The sequence below is a fragment of the Carassius carassius genome, chromosome 26 (assembly GCF_963082965.1).
Source record: "Carassius carassius chromosome 26, fCarCar2.1, whole genome shotgun sequence".
Taxonomy (NCBI): Eukaryota; Metazoa; Chordata; class Actinopteri; order Cypriniformes; family Cyprinidae; genus Carassius; species Carassius carassius.
The window spans coordinates 13,860,463-13,883,777 of record NC_081780.1 but is presented as its reverse complement, the minus strand read 5'-3'; the positions used below and the strand labels follow the sequence as shown (position 1 = coordinate 13,883,777).

The 23,315-nt window shown below is 39.9% G+C and overlaps 1 protein-coding gene across 4 annotated transcripts in view; it reads right to left on the bottom strand.

The window, feature by feature from the left end:
• LOC132105860 (neuron navigator 3) overlaps window positions 1-15,999 on the bottom strand; it is a 169,610-nt gene extending 153,611 nt beyond the window's left edge. For 2 of the 4 annotated variants that reach the window (XM_059511319.1, XM_059511320.1), the window contains exon 1: window positions 15,490-15,999. In XM_059511319.1, the coding sequence (XP_059367302.1) occupies window positions 15,490-15,765 (276 nt within the window). In that variant the 5' untranslated portion in view covers window positions 15,766-15,999. The remainder of the gene's footprint in view (window positions 1-15,489) is intronic. The other 2 variants (XM_059511322.1, XM_059511321.1) reach the window with 1 other exon arrangement.
• Window positions 16,000-23,315: the final 7,316 nt, after the last annotated feature.

The following is a 23,315-nucleotide window of genomic DNA, read 5'->3' as shown; positions in this document are numbered from 1 at the left end:
GAGCTCTGTAGCGTCGACCAGATGGCAACAGTTCAAGGAGAGAGTGTGCTGGATGTGAAGGGTCCCGAGTGATTTTGCCAGCCCCAGATTTTTTGCTCACTCTGGATGAGTACAGTTTTTGGAGAGTGGGGAGGGTTGTACCAATAATTCGCTCAGCAGTCCGGACTACCCTCTGTAGTCTTCTGAGGTCAGATTTGGTAGCTGAGCTGAACCAGACAGGTACTGAAGTGAAGAGGACGGATTCAATGATGGCAGAGTAAAATTGTTTCAGCAACTCCTGTGGCAGGTGGAACTTCCTCAGCTGGCGAAGGAAGTACAACCTCTGCTGGGCCTTTTTAACAATGGAGTCAATGTGAATGTCCCATTTCAGGTCCTGAGAGATAGTAGTGCCCAGGAACCTGATTGGCTCCACTGCAGTCACAGTGCTGTCCATGATGGTGAGTGAGGGAAGTGCAGGGGGTTTCTCCTGAAGTCCATGATCATCTCCACAGTTTTGAGCGTGTTCAGCTCCAGCCAGGTCTTTAACCTCCTGTCTGTAAACAGACTCGTTGCCATCCTGAATAAGGCCGATGAGTGTCGTGTCGTCTGCAAACTTCAGGAGCTTAACAGAGGGGTCTTTAGAGGGTGCAGTCATTGGTGTAGAGGGAGAAGAGCAGTGGGGAAAGAACACAACCCCGAGGAGCTCCAGTGTTGATCGTACGAGAGCTGGATGTGAGTTTTCCCAGCCTCACTAGCTGCTGCCTGTCTGTTAGGAGGCTGTTGATCCACTGACAGATGGAGGTGGGCACAGAGAGCTGAGTTAGTTTGGGCAGGAGGAGGTTTGGAATGATCATGTTAAAGGGCGAGCTGAAGTCCACAAACAGGATCCTCACATAAGTCCCTGGTCTGTCTAGATGTTGCAGAACATAATGCAGCCCCATGTTACTGCATCGTCTAAAGACATATTTGCTCTGTAGGCAAACTTAAAGAGGATCCAGCAAGGGTCCAGTAATGTACTTCAGGTGGGCCAGCACCAGTATTTCAAATGACTCCATGACCACAGACATTAGAGCCACAGGCCTGTAATTATTTAGTCATGTACAGTACAGACCAAAAGTTTGGACACACCTTCTCATTCAAAGAGTTTTCTTTATTTTCATGACTATGAAAATTGTAGAGTCACACTGAAGGCATCAAGGGCTATTTGACCAAGAATGAGAGTGATGGGGTGCTGCACCAGATGACCTGGCCTCCACAGTCACCGGACCTGAACCCAATCGAGATGGTTTAGGGGTGAGCTGGACCGCAGACAGAAGGCAAAAGGGCCAACAAGTGCTAAGCATCTCTCGGGGAACTCCTTCAAGACTGTTGGAAGACCATTTCAGGTGACTAACTCTTGAAGCTCATCAAGAGAATGCCAAGAGTGTCCAAAGCAGTAATCAAAGCAAAAGGTGGCTACTTTGAAGAACCTAGAATATGACATATTTTCAGTTGTTTCACACTTTTTTGTTATGTGTATAATTCCATATATAATTCCACGTGTTAATTCATAGTTTTGATGCCTTCAGTGTGAATCTACAATTTTCATAGTCATGAAAATAAAGAAAACTCTTTGAATGAGAAGGTGTGTCCAAACTTTTGGTCTGTACTGTAAGTTTGGATTTCTTTAGGATGGGGATGATGGTGGAGCATTTGAAGCATGAAGGGACTTCGCACAGCTCCAGCGATCTGTTGAAGATCTGTGTGAAGATGGGGGCCAGCTGGTCAGCACAGGATTTCAGACAGGCTGGTGTAACACAATCTGGGGCTGGTGCTTTTTTCCTTTTCTGCTTCCGGAAGACCTGGCGCACCTCGTCTTCGCTGATCTGAATTGCAGGTGTGGGGGAGAGGTGGGTTGCAGGAGGTGTGAATGGTCGTGTGGAGAGGTGTTCAGGGTGGGTGTGGGTTTTTTTTCAAACCTGCAGTAATACTCATTCAGATTGTCTGCCAGTTGTTGATTCTCCACGGTACTGGGGATGGTGTCTTGTAGTTGGTGATCTCTTTCAGACCTTTCCACACTGATGCTGAAGTCGCTGGAGGTGAACTGAGTCCTTAGTTTTTCCGAATAATTCCTCTTTGCCACTCTGATCTCCTTTTCCAGTGTGTATTTGGCCTGTTTATACAAGACATTGTCTCCCTTCCTGTAAACATCTTCTTTGGCCTGACGGAGCTGTCTGAGTTTGGCAGTGAATCAAGGCTTGTCGTTGTTGTAAGTTAGATGAGTACTGGTAGGAATGCACATAACTTCACAGAAACTGACATATGATGTTACAGTCTCTGTCAGCTTATCCAGATAAAAAGCCTTTATTCACATTCTGGCCATCTCAATAAACAATTAACATCTCAATAAATGCATCAGTGTGCAGAGCTTTAGGCATTTTGATCATGTCTGTGAATAAAGGCTTTTTAAAACTTTTTTGGGCATTGGATTCTTTTCGGTTTTTTTTTTGCCGTTATGATGTAAATGTTACCATAATCACAAACCAACATACCTCCCAGACAGCTTCAAATTGAAGTCCGTGCGAAGGTACACCCACTTACCGACATAGCAGCGGAGGAAAAGAGACAATGAGCCTGCGATTGGCTCGAGTCACTATCTGCAATGATGAGTGTGTTATCATGGCTTCACTGAGACACAACGGACCCCTGTGCCACTGTCATAACCCCAGTAATGGACTGTTCACTCAAGTATAACCTCCCTTTCACACTAGATCATTATGAGAGAAAATCTGTTTGCCCATTTTTTTATTTTTTTATTTTGTTGGATATTCAAGGCCCATCAAACATCAGCCACTCCATTAATGGCTGACCTAAACCATGCATGAACCATTTGCAAGCCAATAGTTCTCTCTCTCTCTCTCTCTCTCTCTCTCACTTCCAGTGTGACGTTTGACTGCTGAGTGTGAGAGGAGCGTTTGTGAGGGTATTGGAGATTGTGCTCGAGTGTTTGTTGAGAGCAAGTCTGTTTTCTGTTTCATGCTTTACTTTTTTCTTATTTTTTTCTATCTTTCTTTCTTTCTTTTTTTCCCTTCGGTATTTGTTTCTAATCTCTTAGGTAGAGGGAAAGGGCAGGGATAGGAAAGTTGCGGCTCTGAAGTCGCGTGCGTTTAGACGCCGGTATGGCGTCTGCTCCCGGGTCAGCACTGACACTCCGGCATGGTTGCAGGTGCGTGCCAGAGCCGGGAGTGATGGTAGAAGATCTGCTTCTGGTTATTGGGGAGCAGATCGGGTTTGAGAATATAGTGTCGGCATCACGTATGAATAAAGCTATTGTGGTGTTTTTGAAAACTGAATCGCTGGTTAATCAGTTGACAGCGAGCGGCCTGTGGGTTAAAGAAGCGTTTGTTGCTGTTAGCCCTCTATCCGCTCCGGCAACAAAAATTACGATCTCAAACGCACCTCCGTTTGTCTCAAATGAAGCAATTACAAAAGAGTTATTAAGGTTCGGGAAGATTGCGAGCCCAGTTAAAATGATTTCTCTCTGGTGCAAAAATGCAGCGCTCAAACATGTACTCTCTTTTAGACGTCAGGTCTATATGTTTCTTACTTCACCGACACGTACTTTAGAGGTTTCTTTCAATGTGACTCACGGAGAAAACTCGTATATGGTTTATGCGAGTACAGAGAGTTTGAGGTGTTACGAGTGCGGTATTTTAGGACACAAAAGTTTCTCTTGCCCTAATAGAGATGTTCAACGGCCATCCACATCTACAGCTAGTGATGTTGGACTTCAGAGAAATGATGAATCAGAGCAGAGGAGTGTGGAACAAGGTGAAGGAGTCACAGAAGAGGTGAAAAGACAAGAGGAGGTGAGTGAAAATAGTGTCAATGCTGGAGATGGGAATGTTATTGATGTTACTGATAGGAATATCTTGCAGTCTGGTGCTGCTGTGGCTGATGATGATGAGGATGATGATGATGATGATGATGATGATGATGATGAGGATGATGATATAATGGAGATGTATGATGGAAAAAAGGGAGTAATACAGGAGGTGAATGATGGAGCTCAGGCTAGAGGCTCAGAGGAGAACACTGTTGATGAGTTAGAATGTTTGTCACAGTTTACTGAAGATGCTATGGGAGAAGGTGAGCAGGATTCAGATAGACTAGAAGAGACTGGTGAAGATCTGTGCACTGTTGAAGAGATCAATGCTTTCCTAGATAAGACCAAAGGAAAAGCAGGGGTTGATGTTGGTAATTATTTCCCTGACATTGAAAAGTTTGTCAAATCCGTGATGAAGGCAAGAAAAGTGAATAGTCATGAAGAACTTTAACAACAAAAAAGATTTCGTCTGAAAAAACAAATAACTGCTATTAGACAAAATAGGAGAAGTGGAAGAATAACGAGGGAAAATACTAAACATTTATGATGTATTTAAGTATTGTCTTTTTTCTTTTCTGCCCCCCCCCCCCATTTCTTCTTATGGAAATCTTGCGGGGGGGATCTCTCAATATTAATGGGATGAGAGATGAGAATGGGAGGAAAAATGTGTTTTTTTTATCAGAAATGATACATTTGAAGGAGTTGAATGTTACTTTCCTACAAGAGACCCATAGTACATATGATAATGAAGTTGATTGGGGTTTATGGTGGAAAGGAAAGTATGTTTTGAGTCATGGGACTAATTTAAGTGCTGGTGTAGCTGTTCTTTTTTCCCCTACTATTAAAGCTAAAGTTTTATCTAAAACTGAAATGGTGCCCGGAAGGTGCTTAATAGTAAAGTCTGAAATTGGTAGTTTTAAGTTTTTGTTTGTGAATATCTATGCTCCTAATGTTGGAGTGGAACGAATACATTTTTTTTACTAAGTTAGAAAATCTTATCAAAGGACAAAACAATGATATAATTTTTTTTTTTTTTGGAGGAGACTAGAACTGTACTATTGATTTCACACTAGATAGAAATGGAGAAGAGCCCCATGCAATGTCAGCTGCCTATTTTCCTGGCGTTGTAAAAAAGTTAAAGTTCTTAGATGTATGGAGAGAACATAAACCCTTTTTAAAGCAATACACATGGGTGAATGTTTGTCATGGAAATATTTCTGCTGCCCGTCCGGATCGTTTTTATATATCTCAAAATATGAGGAATAGCGTTGTTAATACAAATATTATTCCTAAAGCTATTTCTGATCATAAATTAATAACTGTTGCTTTAGAAAGAAATAAACATGCTTTAGAAAGAAATAAACATAAGAGTTGTTTTTGGCATTTTAATACTAAACTTTTAGAAGATAAGCACTTTTGTGAAGCTTTTAAATTGTTTTGGGAGACCTGGAAAACAGAAAATTGTTTTTTTGAAAGTATTACACAATGGTGGGAAGTTGGGTAAGTGCATATAAGAGATTTCTTGCCAAAAATACACATCTCATTCTTCTTTTCACTTAAAAACGACTTTGGAGTGGCTGGAAACTGAGATTTTGGACATTGAAAAAAAAAAGACTGATAATGATGATGATAATCTAAAGGGATTATGGACTGAACAAAAAAGTCAACTGAGCTCAATCCTGAATGAAAGAGTTAAAGGAGCTCTCATAAGAAGCCGGTTTCTGACTGTAAAAGACATAGATGTTCCTACTACTTATTTTTTTAACTTGGAGCACAAAAAGGGTCAACAAAAACAGATGCATTTGCTGAAGGATGATAACGGATATGTCACCTCAGATCCGACAGAGATGCGTAGACTGGCCGTGGGTTTTTATTCAAAGTTGTATGCTGCTGAAAACTCAGATGAACATTCTAGGAATGAGCTACTTAAGGATCTTCCTGTTTTATCTGAAGAACACAAGGGTCTTTTAGAGGCTGAGCTAACTTTTGAGGAAATCACTTCGGCCGTTATGAGTCTCTCTTCAGGTCATACTCCAGGATTGGATGGACTGCCTGGTGAATTCTATAAAGTTTTTTTGGCCACTATTGGTGAAGATTATTTTAAAATGGTTAAAAAATGCTTTCTTGATGGAATTCTTACTACAAGTTGTCAACGTGCTGTTTTATCTTTACTCCCAAAAAAGGGTGATTTGACACTTTTAAAGAACTGGAGGCCAGTAGCGATTTTATGTACTGAATATGAAATAATTTCTAAATGTTTGGCTAATAGATTGAATAAGGTGTTACAAGAAATTGTGCATAAGGATCAATCTTATTGTATAAAGAATAGATCAATTACTGATAATCTTCACCTAATAAGGGATGTTTTTGATTTTACGCATTGTGATAATAATGTGAACTTGGGTTTGCTATCTTTGGATCAAGAAAAGGCTTTCGACAGGGTTGACCATGTTTTTCTGTTTGATACTTTGAAAGCTTTTGGTTTTGGGGATAATTTTATTTCAAAAAATAAGTTTTTATATAATGAGGCCTCATGTATGATTAAAATGGCGGGAGGACTAAGCATCCCAATAAAAGTAAAAAGAAGTATCAGACAGGGTTGTCCTCTCTCAGGACAATTATACAGTATTGTAATTGAACCTTTGCTGTGTAAATTGAGGAGAGGGCTAATGGGTCTACAGGTTAACACCCTACACTCCAACATTAAACTTTCTGCATACGCTGATGATGTCACAGTCATAATTCAGGAACAAAATGACATTCAGATGCTAAAGGAGGCTTTAAATTGTTATGGTAAAGCCTCTTCAGCTGTTGTTAACTGGGGTAAATGTCATGCTTTGTGGTGTGGAAGAGATTTTAAAGGTCCAGTACTTCCTGGTGGTTTAAATTGGGGAAGAGTAGGTTTTAAATATTTAGGGGTATTTATAGGGACAGAAGAGTACCAAAGAAAAAACTGGGAGGGCCTTGTGGAGAAAGTGTGTGCTCGGTTGTCTAAATGGAAGTGGTTGCTACCCCAGTTATCCTACAGGGGGAGGGTACTAGTTTGTAATAATTTGGTTGCTTCTTCTTTATGGCACAAAATGACAATAATTGAGCCTCCTGTTGACTTGGTGAGCGAGATCCAGCAGCGACTAGTGGATTTTTTCTGGTCAGGCCATAATTTGTTAAAGGTGGCGGTGTTGTATTTGCCTGTACTGGAAGGAGGCCAGGGGCTGATTGATGTCGCATCAAGAATAAAGGCCTTCAGAATCCAGACAACACGAAGATTGCTTTATGAGGAGGATGTAAGTTGGGCAGGAATTGCTTGTGCTCTACTGAGGAGAGCGGGAAACATGGGCCTAGATCTTCATCTCTTCCTTATGGATGTTAACAAGCTGAACCTTTCTGGACTGAGCCCTTTTTATAGATCAATTTTAAGATCATGGACACTTTTTAAGTTTTCACGGAGTGGAAATGGATCACAGAGTCTATGGCTGAAAGAAGAACCACTACGTTTTAATCTCGAATTGGATTTGGACATTTCTAAATCAGAGACTCTTAGAAAACCCATGTGGAAAGCAAATATTATAAAAATTGGTCATTTAATGGAAACTACAAGATGGATTACTGCGGAAGTTTTTGCTTCAAAACTGGGACTAAGATCAATCAGAGTGGCACAGACAATGTTGAATCAGATTTTAGAGTCACTACCACAGGACTATAGACTGGCAATGGAATCTTTTAATAATGAGGTGGATAAATGTGTGTTTCCAGAGCTAAGAGTCTCTGCAGAGACTGGAACTTGGCAAGAAAATAAAGGTAGCTTGCTATCCTTTAAAGCATCTCAGCTGTTCCGTGATGCTGGAAAGAAAGATATTTACACTCTGTATGTTAAAACATGGCATTTCAAAACACTAGAGAGTGTTAAAGAATCCAAATGGCAGGAGATGTTCGGGTTAGACGCTTCCCCTAAAGATAGCTGGAGGTCCTTGTACAAACCACCCCTGGAGAAAAGGTCTGGAGACCTTCAGTGGAGAATTGTACACGGTATTATAGCTACAAACAGATACAGAGCACACCTTGACCCACAGGTAGGGAGGGGTTGTCCTTTATGCGGTGAACAGGAAACAGTTTTTCATTTGTTTCTAAAGTGTGAAAGGCTTCAGCCTCTTTTTTACAAATTGGAAGAGTTGTGTAATACTTTGGGGGAAGTTTTAACACCAGTTTATTTCATTTATGGACCAAAATTTAGTAGAAATAGAAGGGAAGTTCATGTTTTAATTAATTTCTTATTTGGGCAGGCAAAACTAGCAATATGGTTGTCACGGAAAAAGCTTTTGAATGGTGATGGATCAATTGATGTGGTGTCCATTTTAAATGGATTAGTAAAATCTCTAATTAAGATAGAATTTACTTTCTATAATTTGATCAATGATATTGAATTGTTTAAAAACAAATGGGGAGTAAACCAGTGTTTTTGTGATGTTGTTGATGGTTGTTTGGAAATTTATATTTGAGTGTAACTGTGTGAGGAAATGGTTTTTTTTTTTTCTTCTCCTCCTGTAAATATCATTGTTTATGTTAAGAGTTAATTGTTGTTAATTTATTCTTTGTAAATAAATATACCTTTAAAAATCAAAATCTCTCTCTCTCTCTCTCTCTCTCTCTATATATATATATATATATATATATATATAGACTCAGTACCAAGAAAATGTTCAAAGCATTATACTATTAAGAAGATTACATCATAATTATGAGATTAGGAGGCTCTGTTATTCGTCAATGAAGCACAGAGAAGAGTTTGTGCGGTAAGAGAGAGAGAGAGAGAGAGAGAGAGAGAGAGAGAGAAAGAAAGAGAGTCAAAGTATGTGGTAAAAGCCAGACCCCATCATGTCTGGTCTCCCAGGTCTCGACCTCAACAGTTTTGTTGTCCATAAGGCTGCACTTCACTTTTAAACACTGTTAATGAGGAGCTTAACACCTTTCCAACGTAATATTAAATTATTATTATTAAATATTAATAGTTATTAAATATTAATATTAAATATTCAATTTTAAATGATGGGAAATATTTAACCTCTGGTCTGCAGGGGCAAGATGGTGAGGCGGGATATGAGGATCAATTTTCAGAAATGATCAATGTTTAAACTGACTACAAAGGTAAATATAAAGCTGAGGTTTTTAAAGGAGGAAGTAATTTGCCACTCACTTTACAAAACAGAATTGCTAGAATAAAAACCCAAAACATTGGTGCTGAGCAAATAAATCTGAACAATCTCTTAAAAAATAAATTGCTTATCTGATTTATTTTGTTTATGCTGGCACAGAGGGATGTTTTTTTTATTGTATGTTAACTGGTGTGACAGGACACACACACACACACACACACAATGTTTTCAAAAGAGGTCTCTCATTCTCATTAATGATGCATTTATTTAATTAAAAATACAATAAAACTGATCAGGAGCCATTACTCCAGTCTTCAGTGTCACATGATCTTTCAGAAATCATTCTATTATGATGATTTGAGGCATTCATTCAACAATAAAAAACAGGCAGACTTCCAAGATGATTTCTGTGATCTTGTAATATTTGAAGATGCATGTGACATTTTGAAGAAGAAAAAAATCAGTTAAACAGTAGCCAGCAAAAGTTTCCTGGAGTGTCCAGTAACCTCTAAACATTCACAAATGTTAGTGCACGAAAACACTTTTGCCCATGGGGCAGGAAATCCCATGATTCTGTAGCAGGTCACAATGTTATCATGCAGTCTGACTCACAGAGGGGCTGACAAACTGAACTCTTTCTGTTTACCTCTGCTCTACTTTATGAACGAGTCAACTAGTCGTTTTAGTAGAAAATGAGACTAGTAAATGGTGCCTAGTGAACACAACCCTGAACTAGCAGGAACAAACAGGGTTCCTATAGACCAGCTCGTCTAGTAGTTGTTCAGACAAGCTCACAGCTAGTCGATCATGAAAATACGTAGCCATGCGCATCTCTCCTTTCCTTTCCTGGTGTGCATTAACGGCACGCTGAGATGTCAGCTCTGTCCCAGTCCCTGCTGATTGCTAATGAACCCCATGCTTTGCTTTCACAGATGTTCCTCCTTTGTGCCGAGCCAAGAGAAAGACTGTGTGTGTGTATGTGTGACCTCTGTGTGCGGCATTGGGCTCGTGGCGTGTATCAGAGCCAGTTATAGAGACAGTGCCAGGTGTGTGCACTGCCTCCATCCCTTTATCAGCACAACATCAGAGAGAGAGAGAGAGAGAGAGAGAGAGAGAGAGAGAGAGAGAGAGAGAGAGAGAGAGAGAGAGAGAGAGAGAGAGAGAGAGAGAGAGAGAGTGCACAAGCTGTGAGAATGAGAAAAGGAGAGCAGGGGTCTGGAATGAAGTGAATGCTCCAGGAAAATGAGAGAAGTTTATGTAACAAATGGCAAATGCAGCTGATTAGAGCAATGAAGAAAAGGGAGTACAAGACCAGAAAGATTAAACTAGAAGACTGGAAGTAAAAGGTAGTAGACTAACCACTTAAATGTGGGTGTTCACAGGTTTGCTTACACACACTTTGTGCAAAATTATCCATAGAAGTTAGCTGACGAAATCATGTTTTCAAAGCTAGAATGATTCATAAATAAAGTCAATTATTTTGTATTTATTTTAAAATATTGCATTTAAAATAAAGACTATTCCGGCTTATATACATATTTATTTATTAACTGATTTATTTATTCATTAATTCCAAAAAAACAAAAGGTTCCACAACAATATTCCACACTTGTCGATATGTGTTCATAATGTACTTATTGATAAGGATTTTTAAAAATATATTTTACTCACAATTTCATAAGCAGTAAACTGAATTAAAATACAGTTTTATTTTTGATTTAGATTATTTTTAAAAGCTAATTTGAATGCTTGTTTTATCTCATTCAAAAGTAATTCATCTTGGATGACTGCTGAGGGCCCCTAGTGGGCCCCGGCCCCCTGGTTGAGAACTACAAGTCTTTGGTATGTCATTAGATAACTAGGTAAATTTGTCTTCACTAGTCAGTCTGTTCTTTGGGTACTTTTATGGCATTACACAACACAAAAGTGGAAGGGTATACAGTTTTTGTCCCTCTCTTTGATTATTTAATGGCAAAAACTTTGAAATAGCACAATGCCTGGAGGTACTGCCTGGTGTGTGCGAGCAGTTGTCTGAAAGCATATAGGTAACTTCCGCCTATTGGCTGCACTGTGCAAATAGGTAAGACATTTTGCAGCTCTGCAGTGCCTCGTCAATAAACACCATTCTAGAATATCAGATATAGCAGGGGGGCTCGACCACTTAATGATACTGGTGATAAAGTCCTCAACTGAACCGAGGGAAACTAAATGACATCTGCCAGATCATTAAATGTTATTAGACGTAATTTTTTCTTTCAGATTGAGCTGTGTGCACAGAATGTTCTTGGTCTCTGGACTGCTCACCCCTGTAAAAAAAAACAAAAAAAAAAACACACACACAAAAAAAAACAGGATGCCTGGCAGGATCTTTTGTGTAGGTTGCATGCTGTTTTTCTCACCAATTTTTCTTCCTGTTTTAACTAAAGACTGATTTGGCTTCCGGGGAAGTTAAATATAAGCTTGCACGGCTGTTTTGTAAACAAACTCTATAATGCGACCACAAAACACTTACAGGAATAGTTTACCAAAATATCTAAATTCTTTTATCATTCACTCAACATTTATTTAAAACTGACAAGAATTTCTTTCTTCAGTAAAACATAAAATTTGAAATTCTGAATAATGAGCTGGTTGTTCTTTTCCTTGGAATTATAGTGGATGGGACGGGGAGTGAAGCTTTTCCGTAAATAAATGAAATAAATAATAACAAAAGTGAAACTTTTTGGTGCTTCTGCATCTCTTTTGAAGCTTGAAAGCTTTATATTATCTGAATGAAAAAGTTTGGAAATAACATGGGGGTGTGTAGATAATGACAATTTTTGTTTGCAGGAATCTGAATGAGCATTTATATTAAAATAAATGACTTGACTCTGAGCAGGAAACCCTTAAAATTAAACTACACAGTATAAAGCAATAGGTCTGATTTTATCTGAATAAGCACCATAATCACTCAACCCTTGAGTAGGCACAGTGGAAAAGAATTTGAGTTATTAGATTATTTATATTTTTTCCAGTCACACCTCTTAAGAGAGCTGTAGGATAGTATGTTGAGTTGTCTAATGGTTCTGAGCCTCCACCTCTGCTTGTCTAAGGTTGAGCATCATCACTTGTCTTCAGTGTCCTGCACTGTTCCAGATAAGGAATGCAGCACGCCAGACCACCCATGGCTGCAACATACACAGACAGAAGAACCCCCCTTCCATCCTCAAGCCTCAGTGTTTCAACAGTGACAACACCTTTGTTGCTGGGAAACGCTGGCACTGTCCCCTTGAACTTTCAACATTCTCCTGCCTCCCCTTCTAAAACACTGTGAGCTGTCAGTGGCTTGTTTACATTTACTGACTTCTTAAACTTACACATACAAAACTTGAATGGGACAAGTACAGCGCTCTGGGGAACTTCGCTATTAGACAGCACCAATAAGCTTACTAAGAATGAAGATGAATATGCAAAAACAAGTTTAATATTCTTCAAAATATCCTCTTTTTGTTAGAAAGTCATACAGGTTTTAAACTACTGTATCCCCCCTAGATACACAAAAATTTAGCAACTGTGAGATCTGAGTTTAAGGGAGTCTGCTTTTCACTGGATAGTTAAACTGTCAACAAAAATGAGAGGTGTAAATACAGCAGCCTAATCGCATCTTATTGTTGACAATCCAGTTTTGACAGTTAAGAACATCTGGGGCTTTTCACATAACTTTAATCCAAAAGACATGCACCCCAACAAAACACATTAAAGAAATATGTAAGGTGGCAAATCAGACTGAAGATTTGCACAGGGCAAAAGACCCATGCTTTTCTTAGAATGGGATTTTTGGTGCCATACTTCTACACTGGATGCTAGAACAACATCTCAGACAAATCTCAATTTCCACATGCAGTATAGAAGACTGTCTTAACCACCCCATATGCATTCAAAGCCAAGCACTCGAAAGATTTTCACAAAGCTGTTGGGATAATAAATAATGCAATAAATATGAGTAATAATTTATAACAGATGGATATATCTCAACAAAACATTTCTGGATCATTATTTTTGGATCTATATCAACAGCTGTTTTATTTGATGATCTAAACACAACAAAAAAGTGCTCGCTCTGAACAAGAAGAGAATTCTTCATGTCCCAATTTTTGCCTTGTATAACAGTGAACAGCACCCTGTGTAGTCATTCCATTTTCAATTCAGTTGTCAAGTGCGTGGAATGCAGTGCAACAGAAGCTGAATTAGAGTACTTTTCTGATTTTCATTTACTGTACTAGAGTTGTTTAACACAGAACATTGTTAATTAAAATACCCTTTTGTTTCCTTCTTGTTCTCATGTATTTTCTCTCACCAAGCCTTCCAAACACACCTCACTGCCCTTGCTCTCAGGAGTAAAAAAGTGTATAGAGTCAGCTATAATCACTTCACCAACGAGACCAACCATATATTTCCTGTTTACTACGAGATATTGCACTTTTGTCCTTTTTTACACTTTCTAACACTGTCGTGAGAGGAGGCCCTTGCACACTGTAAACGTGTCTCCTGTGGATGGCTTCTCTTACAGGCATCCAAAAGTGCTTCTACAGCACACCCACAGTCTATCTACACATTAGCCATGAAGTTGTTCTATGGGTTTACTTTAAATCTTGCTCTGCAGAGCTTTTGTTTGTTTGGAAACTTGATAAATTGCACCGGCAGATCACAACACCGCCAGCTGCGCTGTAGACTGATGTCCTTGAGTGCAAAGTTTGTCATGAGTTTGTTGTCCCGCCACACGATTCAAATCAAACTGTAGCCGCATAAAGCCTGTGTCAACACCAAACAAGGTGATAATGCTGCCCTCTGTGGGACTGACTACAAACGTGTCCAAACAGGCAAGTGGGTATAAACAAATCCACATATACTGAATGAATGCACTCTGACATGCCATTGGATTATGATATTCACTAGCCCCACCAAAACTAGACTGTCAGGAGAAAGTAAGTACTCCCTCAGGCTCTTCAGCCCTTTCAAAGTGAGTTGAAAGACCTGAGTGGACAAGCCCACATTAGGACTAATTGTTCCCCTGTGATCAGTCAGGAAGGGACAGGTGGGACATTTCTTTTTATTTAAGGAGACAGAAAAACATTTAAAAAATCAGTCACATGACATACAATAACATTATTAAAATTCAAATATAGTGCCTTCTCTGTTGAGAATTAATGACTAGTCTTAACATTCTCACTGCATTTTTAACAGCAAACTAAAGTGAAAAGACAAGTATAGTCTTTCTTCTCACTAAAGAGCATGACACTTGAGTGAACAGTGTCTTAGGTCACAGAGCACTGAGTTAATAATAAAACACACTTCCCTTCTTTCTTGGCCCCGCTGCCCTGCAGCAACCCTGAACATGCTTGTGACCGCTGCACCAGAAACCCTGCTTAGTCAACCACAACCCTGCTTTGAAGTTAGCACACACTTCCTGCAGGTTACAAGAAAATACTGCCTTTTAGGATCTGAAAATGAGGGGTCTACTAAATCTCAAATGAATCTGCTTGGCGGGATTTTTTGAAAGATTCTCACTTCCTTCACTCAAAAGCACCCCGCCTTCATTCTGTCTCCGCTCTGGTTTCCAGCCAAATGTAAAGCCAAAATTGCTTTCAGAAACCTTGGCATGCTTTTGTTTTGAATGGGAAGGAGTTCAGTGCAATCCATACTTCTCTATCATTTGCTAGCAACTGTGCTTTTTTTCAATATAGAGATGCCTGAGAAAAAAGCAGTAGAGCAGGGGGGAGACACCAACCATCTATCTGTAACTGAGCACCACACGTGGGGGATAGGAAGTTAGTGTTCTGCACCGCTCCACTACACACAAGGGTTTCTCAGGTGGCCGAATCTCCCCTGCAAGCACCCCCCTAAAACTGCCCTCATGCTTCATTTCACAGATAAAGATCTTAATAGCCTCAGAAAAACTACTACAACAGCCAGCTTGCAAAATGGAACTATCAGCCACATGAATGGCATGGTTTGTAATGATAAACTAGTCATGCTCAAGCAGTACACAATTCAGCAGTGCGAGTTTTCTTGCAGATATTAAAGGGATAGTTAAGTCATAAAGTAAAATTCTGTCATTATTATGTCACTCTCATTTTCTATGACATAGGTAATTAATTCTATAGTTAAAAAATAATAACTTCGTTTGGAATGACATGAAGGTGAGTAAATAACATAATTTTCATTTTTGGAAATAAATAAATACATCCAAATGTATAAATATGCACTACAGCTTAACTGCTACCACATAGAATACAAATGTCTAGACATGACAGATCTATGGCACCTGCTAAAATTTTGCAGTGGTGAACCGGGCATCTAGCTGGTCTATTTCCAAACATGCATGAAATCATAATTCCACAAGAAGAGTTACCAGCTTGAGGCAACATGAGAGCCACCTGTAGAGCGAATCAGTACCTGCTCCAAACACCAACCCAAACACAGCACATTTTAAATGCCATCATCAGTCTCACTGACCTTACAGATCTTGCTCTCCTCTGCCTCTCTGCTACTACGTGCCAAAGTTGTGGCTGGAGCCGGGACCAAGCTTGACCTCCTATCATGGATCTCCGTCTTGAGTGACAGCTGACAGGAGAGCAAAGAAGATTCTGTGACTCTGAGCTCCGAGCTCCTGGGTGAGAGTCCATGTGCCATGCTGCTTCTCCCAGGATTGGGGATGGGCAGTGCAGTGTGGATGGGTTTGGACCCCACAGCTGGCTGCCGGAGTTTCGATGCAATGCCAACTACCGGCATAATCCCTCAGAGTGCAAGTCGGAGAGAGAAATAAGGAGGGGAAAAAGTGGAGGAGTTCTCTCTTGTGGTTTTCTCCCACGAGAGAGAGAGAGAGAGATAGCCCTGGATCTGCTCTTAACGTCTGGCAGGGACTGTAAGATGTGGGAGGGGGCGAATGGTCTCTTAGAGAGTGCTGTTAGCGGGAGAGAGCGCGGACACGCTCATTCTGTTGCCGACAGCGTGTGCTGCTCTCACTTACTGAGAAGGCTCCTCCACTACACATTATCCCCTCCTCCTCTCTCTCTTCCACTCCTCCTCTGACAGAGTGCCACTACACAACCAAACAGCTCTCGGGGGCGTGAACTTCCCTGGAAGGTAACCACCACTCTGCTCTCTTCACTGTCTGATTACCCAGACCTGAGTCTCTCTCACATGCACACACATGGATCTAACTCTCTGGTTCCTCCTCTGTCATTTGAAGAACATTCCACAGCAACACGTCACACTTCGAATGAAACTGTCAAAACAGTCTCTCAGTAACCCAGCTTAGTTTGGTGGACATAGACACCTCGCACTGGCTGCAGTTGGATCAACTGAATCCAGTGATGAAAGAATGAGTGCAAAAAGAACACTCCAAAGACAGGGGAAACGTCTAAGGTTGTTTGGAGTGAAAGTAAGTCTGTATATATGTGACGTCCAACACAAACAGATATTGGAGAAGGTCTATTCTTTTTAATCCTGAAACAATCCACATTAAAGTTGTTTGTCTGGTTCCCTGGATTTAGCTGCCAAACTCCAATTCGCTGTGTCTAGTTTCCTTTTTTTGTGCTGTCAACTTTACTTTCACTCTCATCTCATCTATCATCCCCACCCAGTTAATGGAAACAGTTGGTGAAGAATCAGAAAGACAGGAAGGCTCGGAAAGGTGGACTGACAACAAAATTTGTGTTAGACAATTTGCACACATTTGTGGCGGGTGAAGAGAAGAACCTGAGAGTGGCGCTGACAGCACTGGCACTGACCTCCCTGCTAATTCATGTCAAATAAATAATCAGGGCATTTTCTTGTGTTTAGCCCAGGAGATATGATTCATTTCACATGAACAGAAGACAGACAAATGATCATTGAACAGTCTGTCATTTTGTACCTGTCAAAATGTCTGCATACATGGATTTTCAATGGTGGTGTGAAACTGAGCAGCCCTTGATGTATTAAAGACTTTATTAAGTGGGCAAAATATGACATGTACCATGGTTTTTAACAGCCGTTAGCCCGGTGTGAGACTTGAAAGGGAGTGAAAGTTTTATATGGAAAGAGCTCATCTGGTTCAGTTTAAAAGCAGGGATGTGTGGAGGAACAGCAAGGATTTCCACCACATCGGAACACTTTAACACTGCAACGTCCAGTTCCTAAGCCTACACTGAGCACCTAAAGTTTATTTAATACCTCAAGGGATAGACTCAACACTCACAAAACTAAGCCTATGTGTATGTCTGTTTGGTATATTTAGAATCAAGTGCATTTAATGAGATGATGAACATGTTCCTCCTTCATTAACATCATATTTTACTGTAGAGTGCATTCCAACGATTTTGCAAAGCAATGAATGACACCTATACCTTCAATCTGAGAAAATTATATACAATTATATATTGAAAGAAACTGCTGTGATTTACTCTTCAGTATTCCAGGTGCTCAGAGAATTCAACACAACAGTGAAGCAGGATTTACATTTTCATGTCTTCCGTGTAGAGTTCACCAAGCCATTCTGGAAAGCACTGCTGAATGCTGTACTTCAAGCTACCCGTGTTTTCTGAAGGCGCTGCGGTGAAGCTGAGCTAAAAATCTGCCACTAACTGCCTTGGAGAAGCCAAAGTCAACAGGAGCAGAGCAACCTCCAGGTTCAGTTCCATCTGAGCTCGGTAGGTCATGGCTAGTGCGCTGTTCAGACATTCGGCAGCATTTCTCCACATCAGAGCCCATTCTCTTAACGAGCTGGTTAAGTGGGGACAAAGATCATAAAACATGATTTGGATGTTGATGGGAATGACAGCAATATTGTTGTTGATGCCGCAGGGTGATGATGGTAATCATAGAGTTTGCTCCCTCGGGCTTGTCTAGTGATGCACAGTTGACAACTGTGGCTTGTACCTCTGAAGTACCATAATTCCTATAACAAACAATGCGTCTTATGAGATTGGCCATGGGCAATGCTCTTTGGAAGAGGCTAGGAGCCCTGACAAGAGCTAAATTTACAGCCTTAATCTCTATTTCTGAATGTGGGCTCAGCAGAGTTGCTCAATTCTAGGTAGCCTCCAAAGCCACAGTGGAGTATCTTGTGGCAGGGAAAAAGGGCATTCCAACAGGACCGGGGGAAGGGGTGGGCTGAGGGAGAAACCTCAAGATTTTCGGGTTGGGGGAGAATTATGGAACACGCAAAAGCCACAGCCCAAGAGAGGAAATAGGAACTCAGCAACTCAAGACTCAAACCTCCTGGCCAAGCATCATAGTGTATGATTAAGTCAACTTGCTGCTTTCCACGAAAGAGCCTGAAAGTAAATCTGCTGCTGTGTTTGCTGAGATACTCTCTTTTCTTTCTGTCTGATAAAAGCAGGGGTTCAGCATTATACAATGAGTCCAAGCATGCATTGGGAAATCACCAGCTGACTTGCTCCCAGTTGCCACATTCATCCATGAATCGGAATATTGTGAGAGGCCTGAAGCTTTGCAGTGACCGTTTGCAGAAAAATAAATACCAGGCAGAACCAAAGCAGTGGTTCCTGATTATACGGAACATCCCTGTGTGGGACCTGACGTCAGAGAGTGGCCTGCGCTCTCTGTGAAAACAAGCAGGGTGAGAGAGATGGCAGAAAGAGAGACTGAAAAAGAGAACAAGAGAGGGGTTGACCCTCTTGCATCCCCTCTGGACCTTCCCCTGTCAAAACAAATCCCTTGAGAGGCTGATAGTCACGCACCTGGTCCCCACCACAAGCACATGCTTATCTCGCCTCTGCATATAGGATGTCATGGAAATGAAAACACACACAGGGTGCTGGAGTCATGGATTCCTACTCTCCAGTGAACCTTTGATGCCCTCAATGGGCTCTCACCCTCTGCCTGATGGGCTACAGGTTCTAGAGATAAGCTTTATATGGCACTATGATCGTATTCATTTTTTCATCATTAGCATCAGAAGAGCCATGCTAATCCTCAAGAAGACTTCTAGTCTGGAGTGAATCATAGAGTATCAAGACATGACAAGGGTTAGAGGTGATGGAAGAACATCTCTTCAATTTATTATTTGTCGTTTCTTCTTCGTATTGAAGTCTTGAGCTCTTAAGGCCACCATGATGGAGAAAAGTAGTGAAACAGATTGAAACAATTCATTTTAGTGGGAGCAATTGCACTCTATTTTGGATTCAAAGGGGTGGGAACAAATGGAATGTGAACTATCCTTTTTTCAGACGGCCAAACTTATAAACACGCATTTAACAAAAATGTCAAAGAAATTCCAGCTGCCCGGAGAACATGTTTGGAGCGGGTGGCTTGGCCACAACCCAAATAGGAGTAGGTGGAAACAGTACTACATTCAATCAAAGCCGCATCCTGCTTCCCAACAGGAAATCTTCTACTTTCACCCCAAAACAGTGCTGCCACTGTCCTTATTTGCAGTCAATTTCAGATCGTCTACAACAATCAAACCTCAAAACCTGCTGAGTAATCAAGGGTCAATGATATATAACCATGTATTTGATAAAAAAAAAAAAAAAAAAAAAAAAAAAAAAAATATATATATATATATATATATATATATATATATATATATATATAAATATATATATAAAAAAAATATATATATAAAATATATATATATATATATATATATATATAAACTGGTATAACACCTGTGCCAAAATCTCAGCAATGAACTCTTTTCAATTATGTTGGTTTTATGTAGCTTAACACACTTTTATACCATATTAAAGAAAAGCTAAAGAGATAAATAATCAAGTTAAACAACTGTATTATAAATGTAAGTATACACATCTTAGTCACTACTAAAAATAATTTAAAGCAAATCTTTTTCTAAGAAACCACAATGGTCCAATTATTCTTTTAACAATGTTAAATTCCTCATTATGATTTTATGACTTGTATTCCCTTTCGACTACTGAATTGAATTCTTCAAAAAATATACTCAGGTCATTGTAAATTATATAAAACATAAGTGCACAATAATATAATAAAGCCGTGCAGACCTTACTCCAGATTCTGTGCAATTTCTTTTAGATAACAACTATGGTCTTCCCCTATCAGTCCGCATGTCTTGGTATCTCCCTCTGTTTATTTCTGCTGCCAGATTTTGACTCTTTCTTAACATTTTACAGCTGGTTTTGATAAAACCCAAGCAGGGAACCAGTGCCTTACCATTCAGAACAATAAGCGAAAGGCAGGGATGTACAGGAACTACAAATGTGTCTATTGTGGCCTAAAAATAACATGAAAAGGGAGGTCAGCCATCATTCCGGACAAGAGAAAGAGGCCACTGGGCTCAGTCCCAACTAAAGATCCCAGCAGAATAACACTAACATGCACAATAGTAGATCAGTGAACACTCAGCTGCCCAGGAGTCAGCAGTTATGTAGCCAAGGTCAGAATAACAAACATAGACAAACTGTTAAAGGTCTGGCCCTCTATGAGACTGACTGAGAGATTATTGGATCCAGAAATGTGCACACCAGACATTGTGAAAATTAGATGGAAAGCTATGTAAATAAAAACACACTGATACTGTAGATCATTCAGAGAGAGCAGAAATGCTGCTGTAATGCTTCTCTGAGGCTCTATTTCAAACCCAGAGCCGGACAGTAACGGAGTACATTTACTTGAGTACAGTACTTAAGTACAATTTTGAGGTATCTGTACTTTACTCGAGTATCATTTTTGAGGAATACTCATGACTTTACTCAAGTACATTTGAGAGGCAAATATTTTACTCTTTCCTCCGCTACATTTCTATCCATGACCGTAAGTACCCGTTACTTCTTCGGCCCCGTCCACAAGGAGACGGAGCTTACCCCAATCCGATCTTTTTTTTCTCGTCTCAAGAAATATTCGCGTCCACACGAAACCATAAAACGATGTAGTATACATGCCAGACCAACATGTGGCGCTGTAATTCTGCCACAGAGATAAACTTAAAGCGGAGATGAAGACATGGCCTATTCGTACATTCTTGATAAACCTTGCGCGTGGTTCACAAACAAACATGGAACAATAATATTAGTTAATAAAAAGACATTTGTTCAGTGTTTGTTCATGTTTTTGTTCATGTTTTTGTTGCTGTTATGGGACGTAGTGGTGTCTGACTAGGGGCGTGACGTGGGCTGATGACGTCATCGTTTCAGAAAATATACGGATTCACCATCCAGATGAAAACGCAAAGGCAGCGTTTTCAAATTTATCAACTCTGGGCCACGGTTTAAAAAAAACATCGGTTTCACTGTCCCAAAATGCCGGATCCATGTAGACGAAACGCCTATCGTTAGCCGAAAAGGCCACGACTTCGGGCATTTGCATTTGCTTTGTTCTTGAGTATGCGGTGTGTTTAACACAGTCAGGTTCAAATGTGGGTGCAAAAAATCTATTAAAACTCTAGCAGAGGTTTGTCAGAGCGTTGACATTGTGCTATTGCCTTGTGGGCAAGTGAGAAATGTTAAATAAAGCAACATGGTAAAAAGATGAAAAAGACTTGATTTTACTTTCAATTCCTTTTACATTCTCCAAGGCATTAACATTAACATTTTTCATAACTCCATGTAGGACGTTTCTGTACATAAATGTAAGCACTGTGGCAGTAGTAATGGAATATTTAGAAAATGTACTCTTGTACTCTTGATACTCAAGTACTTTTAAAAACAAGTATTTCAGTACTTTTACTTAAGTAGACATCTGACTGTAGTACTTGTACTTGAGTAAAATGTAGCAAGGGGTATCTGTACTTTTACTCAAGTAATGAAGCTGTGTATTCTGTCCGCCTCTGATTAAACCCTAACATATTACATCGGCACACACACAGCTGGCTCATCAGTAAATAGTCTAGTCTTTTCACATCAACACTAACACACCAGCCTGCATTCCGAGGTGGCTTATCCTGGCACAAGTTTCTTTTAACAAACAGCATGGAGTCACAGCCATCCAATGCCTTACAGGGTAAAAGCATTTACCAAAGCCAAGGATGGGTGGCTGACAAATGACAGCTAAACGTAACCTCATATAGCAATACCTCAGCACTGAGTCATTAAAGTGCAATTTAATAATAGTAATAATAATAATTCCTTACATTTATACAGCACTTTTCTGGGCACTCAAAGCACTTACAGAAGGGGGGAATCTCCTACTAATAATAATAATAAATTAATTAATTAAAAAAGAACAAATCAGGTGATCAGTTAATCACAATAATTATATAATTTATTATAATCATATATAACAAACAAGCAAACAAGTAAGTAAATAAATAAGTAAATGAATATAATAAAATCAGGTGGTCATTTAGTCACCTATATGATTTTTTTTTAAAGAAATAAAAAAAAAATAAAAGAAATACAATAACAACATAAAAACAATAAATGAATACATTATTTTATAACTAAAAATAAACAGCTGCAAAAATGTGTCATTCAAAAACCACATGCCTTTTATGTCACAACCTATTAAAACATTACTCTAGAATTAATGCTATTTACATTTAGACAACTTAAACGTAAGGTAGTAAAAACAGCCTGTTTAATCAAATACAGTCATTTAAAACTATGGTTACTTTGAAAAGTTTCTGGTGCAAGAACTCTTATTAGTTTGCTTTAATGGGGGGAAATGCTATGAATAAAAAGAGCCTCTGATACATGACATGTCTATAAATTTTGGAGCCTCCAGGTTGTGTTTAGAGCACACTCTCCCCCTATGTAAACAGGTCTGTTGCATCTGTTTTTATTTTAAACATTCTTTTATACTAGATGCCCCCCCCCCCAAGAATCATTATAGTGTTTGCTGTGGAAATCAGCATGTGTGCCTTGTAAATAGCACTCAGTCTCACAGTTTCTCCATGCGATAAACATACAGTGCTGTCACCTGTGGCTGCATCTCCTGCTCATTACAGATCGCTCATAACACTGGAGCTGTGCTCCCAGAGAGAGAGATTCTGATTAAAGGCTCTGCAAATGAGCCCGCGCTCCTGTGGTACTCTGCTATCAGTTCCTTGCACCAGCCTCAGCACCGCAGCACCAGATGTGGAGACACTGGGTCATTACTGGAGGCCTCCCATGTGGTATGTGCTAACTGTCTTCCAGCTCATTACATGGAAAAGCTCATGGGAAGTCGTGGCCTAGTGGTTAGAGAGTTTGACTCCTAACCCTAGGGTTGTGGGTTCGAATCTGAACCACTTCAGGCCTACGAGAGCCTGGTCTAAGCCTTAGACGGCACACGCACAGACATTTAAGAAACAAGTGATGTGTACCCTGTTGAAAAAAAGCCTGTTCCTGCCAGGCTTCTTGACCAGTTAAACATTAAAG